Raw genomic sequence first — 17,286 nt, forward strand, 5'->3', positions numbered from 1 at the left:
TGTGTGTGTGTGTGTGTGTGTGTGTGTGTGTGTGTGTGTGTGTGGTGTGTGTGTGTGTGTGTGTGCGCGCGCGTGTGTGCGCGTGTGTGTGTGCGCGTGCAATGATGGTAATGATAACCTCCACCTGGTAGAGATAGAAAGGCTTTTCCCAAAACCTTCTCAATTAAATGTAAACTACAAAGTTGCCTATACCTACCTGGCAGAATGATATGATTATTTGCATCAATCCAGTGGCCATTTGTTTTGCAAATTCTGCAATCATATGAGCGCCACAGAAACATCACTAACCAAACAACAGTCTCTTGCTGGTGCACAGTTGCATTAAAGGGTAACTACACCCAAAAATCTAAATTTATTAAATTTTTCACAGACCTCAAAAGTGGTGCCCTGATGTGGTTCAAGCATTGTGGCCTTGGAACTCTGTAGAACTCTGTAAAAAAAAAAGTGTGATTTCTGAGAGCGAAAACCTGAAAAATACAAAAGGGAGAAAATGGAATTTGGGAAACAACTAATCGGGATCAGGCCCAAAAATGGAATGCTTTTATAGGGCCCTGTGTATGCTATGCTCTGTTAACTAGTGGATGATGTCCTCCCAGGGAAAGGGTTCCGCCTTTCCGGCCAATGGGTACCTCTTCCCTCTTCCCACTGATACCCCTCCAGCCCAGAGAGGACTTCAACAATGCCTCATTGTCTTCTGTCTTTTATTACAGTTTGCATATACTGTGATTTTCTAGTAGGAGAGTGTCTAAAAGTGTAGTAGTCAGAGTGTCGTTATTTCTGATGAAATGTGTGATTTTAACTGCCCTACAATCCAAAGTAATAAGGTTGATCTGGTAGTCTATCAAAGTAATCCGATCAATTATTTTACTACATTTAACTTTGACTATATTTAACTGCTTAGCTTAAGTAAAACGTTTTAAACTTCTTCCACTACCACAAAAATAGTCTTAAAGAGTTAAAGCAAGTGCCACAATTTTTCTTCATTGAAAATGACTATCTAGTTAGTTCACACAATTCAAAATGTGCCCCTCTTAGTTAATCTGGGCCATAGTTTTTTTCCCAGTCATGTCATGTGATTAGAGAACCACTCGCCATAACGCTTACCAAAATCCATGTGATTTTAGGGGTTGTTCGCTTACAGAAAAATCACACTTTAATCAACAGAAGCTGTGTTTCATTACAAAATGTATTTACAAAAATAACTTCACACATCTGCTATCATAGTAACATGAAATGAGCTAAAAAAAAAGGATCTAAATGTAGTGTCATACACAAAGGTTTTACAGAGTCAAATTATTGGTAATTAACTGTGGAGAAGTCTTCACAGAAACTTGGCTCTCGATCCTCAATGGTTCGCTAAAACACGGGTGCATTCATTAGTGCACTCCGTAGTGAAGCATTTTGAAACGTGAATACAAAAACAAGCATTTCATATTGGAAAATTCCAGGTAGGTCTCTTCCCGTTTCGGCACATTTGTTTCCATTCTGTTCCTAGCAAATACACCCCAGATCACAGAGAGCCCCTTCAAACCAAACATGTGAGGGTCATGTAGCTAGGGTTTCTTGTAAAACTTAACTGCCAAAACAATTTTACCACATTTTCCTTTCAAAAACCAATTTAGAAATGGATAAACCACTCCCACAATGTTAAAAAGGCATTGCGAAATAAATAATTGGTATAAGAATATTTGGTAACACTTTACTTAAAGCCGACAGATATAATGTATTGAAAGACTTGTCATAAGCATATATGAACCCCTTATAATGTGTTGTAATCAACTCATAATGATCCTGACTATATAAGCTATTAGGTCCATTGGAAATTTGCTCTGCCAAAATAAAACATTATATGCCTTATTGTAAGTAATATAGCATTATATCTGTTGGCGAAAGTGTTAAGTAATGTTTTATTTTATTTTATCATTCACATTAACTCCACACCAGAGCGAGCATAATCAAACAGTATGAACACACTAATGTCCAAAATGTTCATGTAAACCTTCGAAATGGTGTGAAACATTCAGGTAAACCTTCAGTTGTTGAGACCACTGAGAAAAAGAATGATCCTACTGACAAATCATTCAGGTAAACCTTCAGTTGTTGAGACCACTGAGAAAAATAATGATCCTACTGACAAATCATTCAGGTAAACCTTCAGTTGTTGAGACCACTGAGAAAAATAATGATCCTACTGACAAATCATTCAGGTAAACCTTCAGTTGTTGAGACCACTGAGAAAAATAATGATCCTACTGACAAATCTACCCCTGTTTGGAATTTTAAAAAATGCTACACAGTCCTTACTATAAGAAATAAAAGATTCCAAAAGAGTAAAAAGTCAGCCAACATTTCCCTACAGCTCCAGTCGTACACGAGTCGAGAGCTCATCCTTTTTGTTCCCTTTTGGCAGTCTTAGCATAGTAGTCCATAGTGGTTCTAGCCTAGTAAAACCAGACTGAATACTTCACTCACCGAGTGAAACAATAGTGAAATGTTGCGAAATCAGTTTGAATGGCAGGATGTAGTGATTCTGTATAGGGTCTTTTGTTTCCGTTTCAGAGCACAGTCTGGTTAGTCCCTTGGCCTATGTTTGGAGGTTCAGGTGGTCTGTGTGAAGAACATCAGATTCAATCATTAATCCTCTGGTTAGTCTGTTAGTCTGTCCTTCTAGCTGGAGTGAGTCTCTGACCCTTGACCTCTCATCTCTGACCCCTGACATCCAACCTCAACATGGGAGACAGGTGGAGGGTGCAAGGGGACATCATCAAAACCACCCTCCACCTTCAGGGCACCACAGCGGGGGCAATTGTCCATCTTCCCCTGCCAGCTGTCCTATCCTGTTCTCCACCCCCAGAAGCTAGGCTCTGGCCCAAAGGTCACAGGTCAGACGCTGACACTGACGTGGCTGGAGGAGTTGGCTGAGCGGCGTTTAATGCGGGAGCGTCGCGGGCGGTGCGAGTCGGAGCCACAGTGGCAGAGTGGGCTCAGCAGCAGCCAGAGGTAGAGCACCACGCATGCCCAACACGACGACATCTTCACCCAGAACGTGGACCAGCTGCCGTGGGTGAACGTGGTCTCCAGCACCGCTGACTCATAGCTAGAGGTGGAGGAAGGAAAGGTGGGAGAGGAATTTTGATTAGCACGGCAATGGAGGTACAATGGCACAATATAGCTGCTGTGTACACCCAGGTAACGGATAAGGTGAGTCAACAATAATCTTACCCACAATTGAGGGAACTAAAATGGGGTTTTTTTTACGCTGTACTGCAGTACATGTTTTTGTGGCAAACTATCACTACATGATGCTATACGGTAGTGTTGCAACTTTTAAGTGCCCACAACTGTAGTTTGTTTAATTACTGTTTGAAGTTTGGTTCTGCGTCGACATGGCAATTTCCCCCAAAAGAAGAGAGACGCACCGCTTTGAACAGCTGAGCTGTTGCTTCGCTGAGTCAGTGCACTTTTTTGTTGCTAGGTGAATCCAACCAAATGTTCTGGTTCCCTTTCTAGCTAGAGGCTAGCTAGCTATATTACAAAGCTCAGTTAAAACCCCCAAAGATTTAATCAACACTCAACAGCAATGACTCAACATCAGCAGCAAGTGAACTAGTTAGATGCAGTCCTCTAGCTACCTAGTTTGCAACGATAGCTAACGTTAGCATACATCACTAACTAGCTATGCCGAAAATGTTTAACTCATCTTAGCTACTATTACTAAATGAATAGCTAGCTAGTTGTATACATTTACTGACAAACTGATGTTGAGTTACCCTCAGGCGTTTGGGATGCGGTGCGAAACGCTTCGCTTTGGAAAAGCAGTGCACCAAATGCGAGCACAATATAGAGGAAAACTGTGCTAGCACGTTGAAAGCTATCATGACTATGACATCTGTTATATTGTGACAGGGTTATATTATTACAGGGTCATGTAGCCCTTATGTTGGAGCCATCAAGTAAAGTGTCTTAATTTTCATGTAACGACAACGTTGTGTTGTGATTGTGTGTTTGCTGGGGTGTCCAATGCCCAGTGAGTGAGATATTGACCTGAACCAGTTGGTTAGGGTCATCATGACGTAGAGCGAGGCCAGGAAGAAGACGAAGTGGAAGAAGAAGTAGCTGTAAGCCACTCTCTGGCTCTCGTTGTGAATCACCTTCTGGCAGCCCTTGATATCTTCGTCAATCACAAACTCCACCTCTGGAAACACCACAGACCGAACATATAAAGTCAATCACCTGAGCAGCATATAGAAAACATGCAATTTATCTTTCACAATAATTTTATTTTCCCAGAAGGTGTAAGAATAGTGCTAAATAATATTGATTTATTTGAATGTCATAACACCAGTCTCAGTATAGGCTAGCCGCTAGTCTGTACATACATTATTTAGACATATTTTCTATTCTGCAGCCTTAATACTGACATCTTCATAATATGGAGAAGAATCCGTATTAAGATAACTACGTAACTATATATTTTATGGGTACCTACATAAGGACTTCATTACACTGTTATAAACATTCATAAGCACTACATTAACATTCATGCTCATGTCAACAACCACAACTTTAAAGGATGTTTTTCTTCAACATAAATGTACTGCTTATTTTTGTTTTATGTATGTTTCATGAATGTGTTACGAAGTCCTTATTCAGGTACCCTTCAAATAAAGTGTTGCTGAGAATTTATTGACATGTAGGCTACTAACCTTCCTCTTCGTCAGGGCAGCAGAAGCAGCATGTGGCTTTCTAGGAAAACAGAGAGAGAGAGATTCCAGGAGTTATATCAAACTGCTAGAGGTAAGCAGAGCTCAGGATGCCCATACATTCTCCACACATGTATGGAGCATGGAAACATGCCGCTCACACATCACAAATTAATACCAAGATCAGTGGAGGCTGCTGGTGCCACGAACCCACTGAGAACAAGACGCAGGCAGAGCCATAGGAACACAGAGTTGATTATCCATGTTGGCAGTGAATGATCCTCGACAGTAATATTTTTATATGAATTCGTACTTTACCTGGAACTCATAGCGGTAAACTTTGATCATCCAGAAAGGGCCAAATACCTCTGCTAGGTAGGATGCTTCGTTACTGAAAACATAGCATTGTTTGAATAAGCAACTGAAGTAAACTAATATTAAGACAAGCAAGCAATGTATTTTTTTTCAAACAGAAACTAAAAACAACCTCAAAACATTGCACTCCATTTGTTACATAGAAAGTTAGTAAGTAATTAGCCTAAATAAGTCAATAAGTAAAGTACTTAGGTCTCTATTCAGTCTGTATCGATGAAGTGTTACAGACTGCGCAATATAAAGTTAAAGGTATTTTCCGATTGAGCCAACATAGGCAGTGTTTACCGTGAATGCAGTCTCCACTAATGCAGGAAAATTGTCTTTAAATTTAAAACACGCTGTAACGCTGAACTTCAGCGATTCGGATTGAATAGAGCCCTTATTGTTCGATCACTCTGTAGAGAGACTAGACTGTACATATGATTCAATGGGAAAGCGTTTTGACATTCATTACACACTCCTCCAGTGACGTGCCACTCACCATGCGAAGAGCACACAGCAGTACATGATGGCAGCTCCTATAATGGCCACCGCGTTGGTTTCCTTCTGGATGCCATCCTGACCTACACTGGGGTAACATACCGTCATATTCACCCCCTGGTACACCACTGGGAAAACAGAGAGAGGGAGCAGAGCAAAGAAAGTTTCATCCTCTGTTTCCAGCTTTTCTTTAGTAACAGTGAACTGTGTGGTTTTACTGAAGGATTAAAGAAGTGTGTTTCTCCCCGTCTGTATGACCCTATAGTAGTGTGGTTCTCTCTGTCTGTATGACCCTATAGTAGTGTGGTTCTCTCTGTCTGTATGACCCTATAGTAGTGTGGTTCTCTCTGTCTGTATGACCCTATAGTAGTGTGGTTCTCTCTGTCTGTATGACCCTATAGTAGTGTGGTTCTCTCTGTCTGTATGACCCTATAGTAGTGTGGTTCTCTCTGTCTGTATGACCCTATAGTAGTGTGGTTCTCTGTCTGTATGACCCTATAGTAGTGTGGTTCTCTGTCTGTATGACCCTATAGTAGTGTGGTTCTCTGTCTGTATGACCCTATAGTAGTGTGGTTCTCTGTCTGTATGACCCTATAGTAGTGTGGTTCTCTCTGTCTGTATGAACCTATAGTAGTGTGGTTCTCTCTGTCTGTATGACCCTATAGTAGTGTGTGGTTCTCTGTCTGTATGACCCTATAGTAGTGTGGTTCTCTCTGTCTGTATGACCCTATAGTAGTGTGGTTCTCTGTCTGTATGACCCTATAGTAGTGTGGTTCTCTGTCTGTATGACCCTATAGTAGTGTGGTTCTCTGTCTGTATGACCCTATCGTAGTGTGTGGTTCTCCCTGTCTGTTTTACCCTATAGTAGTGTGTGGTTTTCCCTGTCTGTATGACCCTATAGTAATGTGTGGTTCTCCCTGTCTGTTTGACCCTATAGTAGTGTGTGGTTCTCCCTGTCTGTATGACCCTATAGTAGAGTGTGGTTTTCCCTGTCTGTATGACCCTATAGTAGTGTGTGGTTCTCTGTCTGTATGACCCAATAGTAGTGTGGTTCTCTCTGTCTGTATGACCCTATAGTAGTGTGTGGTTCTCTCTGTCTGTATGAACCTATAGTAGTATGGTTCTCTCTGTCTGTATGACCCAATAGTAGTGTGGTTCTCTCTCTGTATGACCCTATAGTAGTGTGTGGTTCTCTCTGTCTGTATTAACCTATAGTAGTGTGTGGTTCTCTGTCTGTATGACCCAATAGTAGTGTGGTTCTCTCTGTCTGTATGACCCTATAGTAGTGTGTGGTTCTCTCTGTCTGTATGAACCTATAGTAGTATGGTTCTCTCTGTCTGTATGACCCAATAGTAGTGTGGTTCTCTCTCTGTATGACCCTATAGTAGTGTGTGGTTCTCTCTGTCTGTATTAACCTATAGTAGTGTGTGGTTCTCTCTGTCTGTATGACCCAATAGTAGTGTGGTTCTCTCTGTCTGTATGACCCTATAGTAGTGTGTGGTTCTCTCTGTCTGTATTAACCTATAGTAGTGTGGTTCTCTGTCTGTATGACCCTATAGTAGTGTGTGGTTCTCTCTCTGTATTAACCTATAGTAGTGTGGTTCTCTGTCTGTATGACCCTATAGTAGTGTGTGGTTCTCTCTGTCTGTATGACCCTATAGTAGTGTGGTTCTCTGTCTGTATGAACCTATAGTAGTGTGGTTATCTCTGTCTGTATGAACCTATAGTAGTATGGTTCTCTCTGTCTGTATGACCCTATAGTAGTGTGGTCCTCTGTCTGTATGAACCTATAGTAGTGTGGTTCTCTCTGTCTGTATGAACCTATAGTAGTGTGGTTCTCTGTCTGTATGACCCTATAGTAGTGTGGTTCTCTGTCTGTATGACCCTATAGTAGTGTGGTTCTCTGTCTGTATGACCCTATAGTAGTGTGGTTCTCTCTGTCTGTATGACCCTATAGTAGTGTGTGGTTCTCTCTGTCTGTATGAACCTATAGTAGGGTGTGGTTCTTTGTCTGTATGACCCTATAGTAGTGTGTGGTTCTCTCTGTCTGTATGACCCTATAGCAGTGTGGTTCTCCCTGTCTGTATGACCCTATAGTAGTGTGTGATTCTCCCTGTCTGTATGACCATAAGTAGCGTGTGGTTCTCCCTGTCTGTATGACCATAAGTAGCGTGTGGTTCTCTCTGTCTGTTTTACCCTATAGTAGTGTGGTTCTCTCTGTCTGTTTTACCCTATAGTAGTGTGGTTCTCTCTGTCTGTTTTACCCTATAGTAGTGTGTGGTTCTCTCTGTCTGTTTTACCCTATAGTAGTGTGGTTCTCTCTGTCTGTTTTACCCTATAGTAGTGTGGTTCTCTCTGTCTGTTTTACCCTATAGTAGTGTGGTTCTCTCTGTCTGTTTTACCCTATAGTAGTGTGGTTCTCTCTGTCTGTTTTACCCTATAGTAGTATGTGGTTCTCCCTGTCTGTTTTACCCTATAGTAGTGTGTGGTTCTCCCTGTCTGTATGACCCTATAGTAATGTGTGGTTCTCCCTGTCTGTTTAACCCTATAGTAGTGTGTGGTTCTCTATCAGTGGAGGCTTCTCAGAGGAGGAAGGGGAGGACCATCCTCCTCAGTGAAATTTCATTAAAATAAAAATAGTGAAACACAAAAAAATATAGCTTTTGTCCTCTGTGTATATTGACTTCAACACAAAACCTAGGAGGCATGTCGGCCTCACCCCCTTCCATAGACCTGCATGGTAATTTTGACCACTTCCAGAAGATGACCTCCAACCAATCAACATTGATAAGTATGAACTGACATGTTGTCATCCAATCATAGGATTAGGATCAGATGAACGAGTGTTGTATTGGGATCTATGTGTTGAGGAGCTTGGTGACTATTGGATAGAGATTGAAAAGTCATAGTTGAGCAATTTTACAATATTTTTCCATTCAAATTAGTTTCTTCAAATTACAGGAGACGGAGGAGGTAGATTATAAATAGTTTTCTTGGTTTTAGAACATAATTTTTGTGTCCAGTTAGTGCAATTTATTTCAATTTGCCTTGCTAACTTCAGTAGCAAATAGTAGTAGCTAGCTACCAGCTCGAGGGCGCCACCGCAACTGTAGTTAAGTTTTTGATGAAGAACCCCTTTTAATTCACAGTGGTAAACGGAAAAGGTACTAATTAAAACCGAGGGTCGACCTCTGCCTGAGATCAGTTTTACGAAGAAGGATGAAAAGGTGAGGGTGTTCAATACCGATTGGTATCAAAAGTAGAGCTGGATAACAGGGCCTTTCATTAAGCCGCCTGTATTTCTGGCCTTGCCTACTTTTTGTAAAGTCTGAGCCTTGGCCGAAAGGTGGGTACAGTGACCTGAAGAACATCGATCGTTAAGCTAAACGGCAAAAAAAAAGCAGGGCGCATATAAATGTCCACATCAGATTCAAGCTTCTGGGAAAAAGCCGCATCGATCATGGTGGAAGTCTGGATATTCAAACTGCGCAACAACGAGAAAGTAAGAAGAAACAGGGATGTTCTCAAGGGACTTATCAACACCACTGCGTTTTCGCCATGCAATAATGGGCTTTTAGAGGACACGACGAGAGGGAAAGTTCCGCTAACAAGTTCTGAATGATTTGATAGCTTCCATCGCGTCATCCATTAAAAGTTAGATGAACGAGAGTTTGACGCAGAACATGTTATTTTCGCGCGCTCAAGTAGGGTTTCCACTTTGTTCCGGTATTTATTTAGCAAAGATAACACAATCACTCCAGACAAACACAAGCAAAAACTCATGACATAAATGTTGCAGCAGCCTACGCTACACCTAAACATTAGAGATCTGACATGCTGTATGGGATGAAAACGAGACAATCTTTCAGTCTGATTAACTGTAGGTTACTAATGATAGGTGCTGCATACAGCCTAAGCACCCTGTTCATCTGGTCAAGGTAAATAATTGGTCATGTTATGTATTTATAGTCCATTTGTGTGTCAGGAGAAAATGTGATTAAATTTGGTTTATATTCAACATTGGGCTGGCTAGGCTGCCTAAACGTTTCCAACCCAAAATGATTAACTGGAATGAATCTATCAACATAATAGTGATGACAGATGTCAGTCATTTGTTATAAGGCCTACAGCTGCATAGGCCTGCATAACGCAAACATGCATGAAGCAAGCTCAGCCCTGTGAATTCTGTCTATCAGTTGTCTGGGTAGAGGAAATCCCCCTCCTAATCTAGTCTAAATATAATTCATATGAACAAGTATAAGGTTGCTGCAGTTTGACCTTTTTAAAATAACCATGTGACCTGATTAGGAAAAACTGGTCCCATCTTAGCCCTTATAAAACCGTTTTACAATTGAATAATCACTGTCATACCTTTATACAGTGAGGGGGGAAAGTATTTGATCCCCTGCTGATTTTGTACGTTTGACCACTGACAAAGAAATGATCAGTCTATAATTTTAATGGTAGGTTTATTTGAACAGTGAGAGACAGAATAACAACAAATAAATCCAGAAAAACGCATTTCAAGAATGTTATAAAATGATTTGCATTTTAATGAGGGAAATAAGTATTTGACCCCTCTGCAAAACATGACTTAGTACTTGGTGGCAAAACCCTTTTTGGCAATCACAGAGGTCAGACGTTTCTTGTAGTTGGCCACCAGGTTTGCACACATCTCAGGAGGGATTTTGTCCCACTCCTTTGCAGATCTTCTCCAAGTCATTAAGGTTTCGAGGCTGACGTTTGGCAACTTGAACCTTCAGCTCCTTCCACAGATGTTCTATGGGATTAAGGTCTGGAGACTGGCTAGGCCACTCCAGGACCTTAATGTGCTTCTTCTTGAGCCACTCCTTTGTTGCCTTGGCCGTGTGTTTTGGGTCATTGTCATGCTGGAATACCTATCCACGACCCATTTTCAATGCCCTGGCTGAGGGAAGGAGGTTCTCACCCAAGATTTGACGGTACATGGCCCCGTCCATCGTCCCTTTGATGCGGTGAAGTTGTCCTGTCCCCTTAGCAGAAAAACAGGGGGACCTTGCGGGCGCTGCAGGATTTCAGTCCTTCACGGCGTAGTGTGTTATCAATTGTTTTCTTGGTGACTATAGTCCCAGCTGCCTTGAGATCATTGACAAGATCCTCCCGTGTAGTTCTGGGCTGATTCCTCACTGTTCTCATGATCATTGCAACTCCATGAGGTGAGATCTTGCATGGAGCCCCAGGCCGAGGGAGATTGACAGTTCTTTTGTGTTTCTTCCATTTGCGAATAATCGCACCAACTGTTGTCACCTTCTCACCAAGCTGCTTGGCGATGGTCTTGTAGCCCATTCCAGCCTTGTGTAGGTCTACAATCTTGTCCCTCACATCCTTGGAGAGCTCTTTGGTTTTGGCCATGGTGGAGAGTTTGGAATCTGATTGATTGATGGCTTCTGTGGACAGGTGTCTTTTATACAGGTAACAAGCTGCGGTTAGGAGCACTCCCTTTAAGAGTGTGCTCCTAATCTCAGCTCGTTACCTGTATAAAAGACACCTGGGAGCCAGACATCTTTCTGATTGAGATACTTATTTCCCTCATTAAAATGCAAATCAATTTATAACATTTTTGACATGTGTTTTTCTGGATTTTTTTGTTATTCTGTCTCTCACTGTTCAAATAAACCTCCCATTAAAATTATAGACTGATCCTTTCTTTGTCAGTGGGTCATCGTACAAAATCAGCAGGGGATTAAATACTTTTTTCCCTCACTGTAGGGTCCAGAGTTTTCCTGGTTAGGTTAACAGATAAGGAAGAACTCTTGAGTCCCAGGGGGTAAATTGAATGTTTCCTCTCCAAGCACTGTGAGTCCCCCTATCAACTTTCTATCATTACTGTATGTAGAGTCAATCACACATACAATCACATTATTACACATCAATGATTTGACTCCTTGCTTGGACTAACTCATTCTTAGCTCTTGTCTAACTGTGCATTGTGTTATTGTTTTTTGTCTTTCTAGTCAAATCCTGTCCTGCACTGAAGTCAAGCCTCTGAACACCTCAACTCATGCCTCGAACCCTCATTCAATCACTGCTGTGATCCCTTTCCAACACTGTAAGTAGCCCTCTCATTCCCATTCCCCATAATATTGTAATATAAATGTCTTTATTAAATGCTTTAGGTTAAAATAATTACTCTGACGATTTTTTAAACACACTTTGGCGTCTCTGTGCGTTCCGCCCCTATACCGTGGGTCTCCCATCCTCTTCCATTTTTCAAGTCACCAGCCTCCGCTGTTCTCTATAATCTCCTGGGGCTGTATTCACCTCAGAGTATGAGTGCTGATCTAGGATCAGGGCCACCCTGTCCATATTATCGCTTTCATTATGATCTAAAATACAAAACTGATCATAGATCAGCACTCCTTCTCTAAGATGATAAATGAATACGGGCTCTGATTCAGAATGTCAGATTACGGAGGCCCAGTGTTGTATAGTTGTTTTGATATTTCTGATGATCCCCATTAGCTGAGGCAGCAGCTAATCTTCCTGGGGTCCAAACAGGATTAAAACAATTACATCACACAAAACCTAACAGCACAATACATCATACAATATATTATTACTCTAATATTACAGATTTACAATACAATAGTAGTCAAGGCAGGACAAGGAAACATCCCTGGAGGTAAGTAAGTGCAATGATAACAATATACTTGACCGGAAATTGTTTTCTTTGCCTCATGTCTATCTCTGGGACAATTGGAACAGTAAAGGTAGAGGGGCCATTGAGTCTCTGTCTGTGCGTAAGACTAAACAGACTGTCAAACATGGATTATTTTGTGTGAGATGCAAACTAACACCATCACTGCTATTTCTGTGTGTGTGAGTGTGTGTGTCTCTCTGTGTGTCTCTCTCTCTGTGTCTCTCTCTCTGCCCCTGTGTGTGCCTCTCTCGGGGGGGGGGGGGGGGTCTCTCTCTCGGGTGTGTGTGTGTGTGTGTGCCCCCTCTCTCTCTCTCTCTGTCTCTCTGTTTCTGTGTCTCCCTCCCCCAGATGGCCATAACAGGGCCGGCTGTGGATTCCAGAGTGGATTCCTGTGTGTTGTGACCAAGAGAACAGATGCCTTGTGTTCAGTGAAAACAATTACAGGGTTGCTTACTGTACACACACACACCAGGCCGAGCCCACTGCAGGGGAGTAGGGGACCTGTCCTGCTCCCAGTGTTGTGTGTTTTCATTCCCACTCCAGACTAATTCCTCCACATAGAAACAGGGATGTGTGCCTGTGTGCTTGATGAGGTCACCCAGCAGACAGAGCCAGAGGGAAACTGAACAGGCAAACATGACTGAACAGGACAGGAGGGAGCACCACTTTTTTCCGTCCCAAATGGCAGCCTATTCCCTTTATAGTTCACTACTTTTGAACAGGGCCCACACATACATGTGTACACACATACACGCACACACACTCTCCAGTGAAAATTACTATTTAAAACACTATCCTTACTGGGGATGTACAGTGTGAGTGTATGTGTTGAACAGATGTTTTTATACGCTGTGCTGATTTCCTCAACAAGTTGCAGCATTGCCCTGTACTGCCCCGGGACAGCAAGCACCCCTGCCTCCACGCAAAACAACTAGCAGGTACAAAGAATGTACAAATCAGAATCGGTGGAACACACGTTCCTTTTCAAAACAATGGTATGTACATGTCACCTCAAAGCAATATCACGTTGCAATGTCACCACAAATCACCGTTATATGATAGAAGCATGGCTTGTGAGAAGGAGAGAGGGAGAAAGATACATAGATAAATAGAGAGAAAAGAAAGGAAGAGAGAATGTTTAAAAGGAGAAAGATGAGAGGGAGAGGAAATAGCTGGATGTCTGAAGGGACTCATAAATCCAGAAACAGGAATGAGGAAGATGACTATGTTGGACTCCCTGGGGGTTGTGTTTGGAGTCTGTCGGGGGCTGGAGGAGGTTGTGAAAGACCAGGGGGAATTAGCGGAGGCAGGTGGAAGAATAGGAGTCAGAAACAATATTTGCTAAATGTACTGTACGGCATGATAAAGCAATCTGAATTGGAATGAAAGTTTGAGGGGCCAGGCTGGAGTTGTAGTAGGTGGCTGGGGGGAGGATGGGGGAAGGTTGCAAGTGATGAGGGGCAATTGGGGGAGGCAGTTTGGAATGGCAGTGAGCTGGTGGAGAGGTCAGATAGAGGTCAGGTAGGTAGAGTACAGTTACAGTACTGTGCTGCTCCATTACTCATCTGACGTAGCACACTGACATCCACATCCATCCGTTCACATGGAGTTATTGAACTAAGGGGAGCTTAACTGATGACAGTAACGGTGGAAGCCACAGGTCAGTTCCATCTGAATCTCATACCTTATGAATCACAGCTTGAGACTAGATTGGATACAGATTCAGAAACACTGGTTTAGTGTATTGGATGCATCATGAGAAAATGTACAAGGCTTCAGAGGGGTCAGCACTGTGGGGAACCTCTGGCCTGGTGAAGCTGACAGGAGCTCAAAGACAAAAAAAAAATAGACCCCCTACTTTATCATCCCAGTAACTCTTCTTTCTCTTATCTGAGCAGACCGGAAACCTTTCAATATACAGTATACATTCAAACAATACTTTAGAACCATTTAAATATAATAAATTGGAAGGTTGTGCAGGACCATGGTAGATGAAGGAACCAAACTTTTCAGACTGTTAAGAGTATTTATCTGCTCAGTAAGGCAGGGCATTATGTCTGCTGTTTGTAACAGTGTGTTATATGTGAAAATGTGATTGTATTATACATTGTGGACTAAAAGAGATCCTAATCAAATCTCTCACACTGTCCTGGTATTTTGTGTTGAACCTCCTTTACTTTATCACCACAGTAATGGCATGTTGATAAAGTATTTGTCATGGTGAACTTTACCCAGCTACAGTATGCACAATTAACATAACCATTAAAACACAATAAAAATGATTGATTATTTCATTCCATTTGACGTATTGAAATGTTACCTGATTATGTCAGAGTAACTTCAGCAAAACCTTTAAAATGCTTTCAGAATAACATTGGACTATTTCATCTTGTAGCCACTAGTTTCCATTGAAAAAATGACTGACTGAGACAGACAGACAGATAAAGACAGGCGGACAGGGACTACTTGTTCACCAAGACAAGGTGTGTAAGAGTGTGTAATGATACTGTCGGGCAGCATTACTGTGTTATTATGTTGTCATTAGATCCATCAGGAATGTCAAATAGCCTCTTCACCTCCCTACAGCATACTGTCTCCACTAAGAACATGTAGCAGCAGATAGTGTGTGATGTATAGAGCCTTTGTCTTGGAGTGAATGTGTGCTTGGGCATTGCTGTGATTGAGTTGTTTGTGGTGCAGTAGAGGTGACTGAAGTGAACAGGATGTCAGAAGGGACTCAGGTGAGTGTGTGTGGTGAGGGGTCGGACGGGATATGATGTGTGTGTGCGTGCCTGCTCACACGTGCATCCATGCAAGTATGTATGTGTGTTCTAAAGTGTTACCAATGCCCCATTTCCCATAGGGAAAAGGCTAGTGTGCCATACTTTTCTCTGGGGGCCGGCTGGACAGGGCAGACAAGGTGAGGTACATGACGTAGCAGCTGATGATGGAAGCCTGCAGGAGCCCTGAACGAGGCTGTTCTGTAGACAGAGAGCGAGAGGAGAGCTTGAGAACTAAGAACACACAATTATGAGCTTTCACAAACACACACACACACACAAATGGACAAAGACATGCACACACACACACATACACAAAGTGGGAGGTCAGGTCGGGAAATCAGCATGACATTCAATACATGGTAAAAACATCCTGGTAAAACCCTGGCATGTATAGACAGAGGTCCCCTAACACAGTTCTGTCTGAACAATGATAGAGAGCAGTAGGAGAGATGACATCAGGTTAGATTATATGGCATCATCCACACATGGATGTTGGCTCAGCCTGAGATGGAGTAAGTGTTCCCTGCTAAGTATTGGAGGACTGCTTAGACTCTAACCAGACACCTAGGTATTTGTAGTTGTCCACGTATTCTAAGTCAGAGCCGTCCAGAGTAGTGATGCTGGACGGGCGGGTAGTGATCGATTGAATAGCATGCATTTAGTTTTACTTGCATTTAAGAGCAGTTGGAGGCCACGGAAGGAGAGTTGTATTGCATTGAAGCTCGTCTGGATGTTAGTTAACACAGTGTCCAAAGAGGGGCCAGAAGTATACAGAATGGTGTCGTCTGCATAGAGGTGGATCAGAGAATCACCAGCAGCAAGAGCAACATCATTGATGTATACAGAGAAGAGAGTCGGCCCGAGAATTGAACCCTGTGGCACCCCCATAGAGACTGCCAGAGGTCCGGACAACAGGCCCTCCGATTTGACACAATTAACTCTATCAGAGAAGTAGTTGGTAAACCAGGCGAGGCAATCATTTGAGAAACTAAGGCTGTCGAGTCTGCCAATAAGAATGTTTTGATTGACGGAGTTGAAAGCCTTGGCCAGGTCGATGAATACGGCTGCACAGTAATGTCTCTTATCGATGGCGATTATGATGTCGTTTAGGACCTTGAGCGTGGCTGAGGTGCACCCATGACCAGCTCTGAAACCAGATTGCATAGCGGAGAAGGTACGGTGGGATTCGAAATGGTCGGCAATCTGTTTGTTAACTTGGCTTTCGAAGACCTTAGAAAGACAGGGTAGGATACATATAGGTCTGTAGCAGTTTGGGTCTAGAATGTCACCCCCTGTGAAGAGGGGGATGACCGCGGCAGCTTTCCAATCTTTGGGAATCTCAGATGATACGAAAGAGAGGTTGAACAGGCTAGTAATAGGGGTTGCAACAATTTCGGCAGATCATTTTAGAAAGAGAGGGTCCAGATTGTCTAGCCCGGCTGATTTGTAGGGGTCCAGATTTTGCAGCACTTTCAGAACACCAGCTGTTTGGATTTGGGTGAAGGAGAAATGGTGGGGTCTTTGGCAGGTTGCTGTGGGGGGTGCCGGGCAGTTGACCGGGGTAGGGTTAGCCAGGTGGAAAGCATGGCCAGCCGTAGAGAAATGCTTGTTGAAATTCTCAATTATAGTGGATTTATCGGTGGTAACAGTGTCTCCTAGCCTCAGAGCAGTGGGCAGCTGGGAGGAGGTGCTCTTATTCTCCATGGACTTTAGTGTCCCAGAACTTTTTTGAGTTTGTACTACAGGATGCAACTTTCTGTTTGAAAAAGATAGCCTTAGCTTTCCTAACTGCCTGTGTATATTTGTTCCTAACTTCCCTGAAAAGTTGCATATCACAGGGGCTATTCGATGCTAATGCAGAACGCCACAGGATGTTTTTGTGCTGGTCAAGGGCAGACAGGTCTGGAGTGAACCAAGGACTATATCTATTCCTAGTTCTAAATGTAATAATAGTAGAGATAATTAATTTATTTCAGCTTTCATTCTTATATCACATTCCCAGTGGGTCAGAAGTTTACATACACTCAATTAGTATTTGGTAGCATTACCTTTAAATTGTTTAACTTGGGTCAAACGTTTCGGGTAGCCTTCCACAAGCTTCCCACAATAAGTTGGGTGAATTTTGGCCCATTCCTCCTGACAGAGCTGGTGTAACTGAGTCAGGTTTGTAGGCCTCCTTGCTCGCACACACTTTTTCAGTTCTGCCCACAAATTTTCTATGGGATTGAGGTCAGGGCTTTGTGATGACCACTCCAATACCTTGACT

General features: G+C 42.6%; 1 protein-coding gene across 1 annotated transcript in view; it reads right to left on the minus strand.

Annotated features, from left to right (window-relative positions):
* LOC106562622 (serine incorporator 4) overlaps window positions 1-17,286 on the minus strand; it is a 43,332-nt gene continuing 26,046 nt past the window's right edge. The window contains exons 7-12 of the mRNA XM_082969666.1: window positions 15,123-15,218; window positions 5,560-5,686; window positions 5,022-5,094; window positions 4,707-4,746; window positions 4,045-4,195; window positions 1-3,097 (exon numbers count right to left, since the gene is read on the minus strand). Coding sequence (XP_082825792.1) covers window positions 2,884-3,097; window positions 4,045-4,195; window positions 4,707-4,746; window positions 5,022-5,094; window positions 5,560-5,686; window positions 15,123-15,218 — 701 coding nt within the window. The 3' untranslated portion in view covers window positions 1-2,883. The remainder of the gene's footprint in view (window positions 3,098-4,044; window positions 4,196-4,706; window positions 4,747-5,021; window positions 5,095-5,559; window positions 5,687-15,122; window positions 15,219-17,286) is intronic.

The sequence above is a fragment of the Salmo salar genome, chromosome 26 (assembly GCF_965601325.2).
Source record: "Salmo salar chromosome 26, fSalSal1, whole genome shotgun sequence".
NCBI lineage: Eukaryota > Metazoa > Chordata > Actinopteri > Salmoniformes > Salmonidae > Salmo > Salmo salar.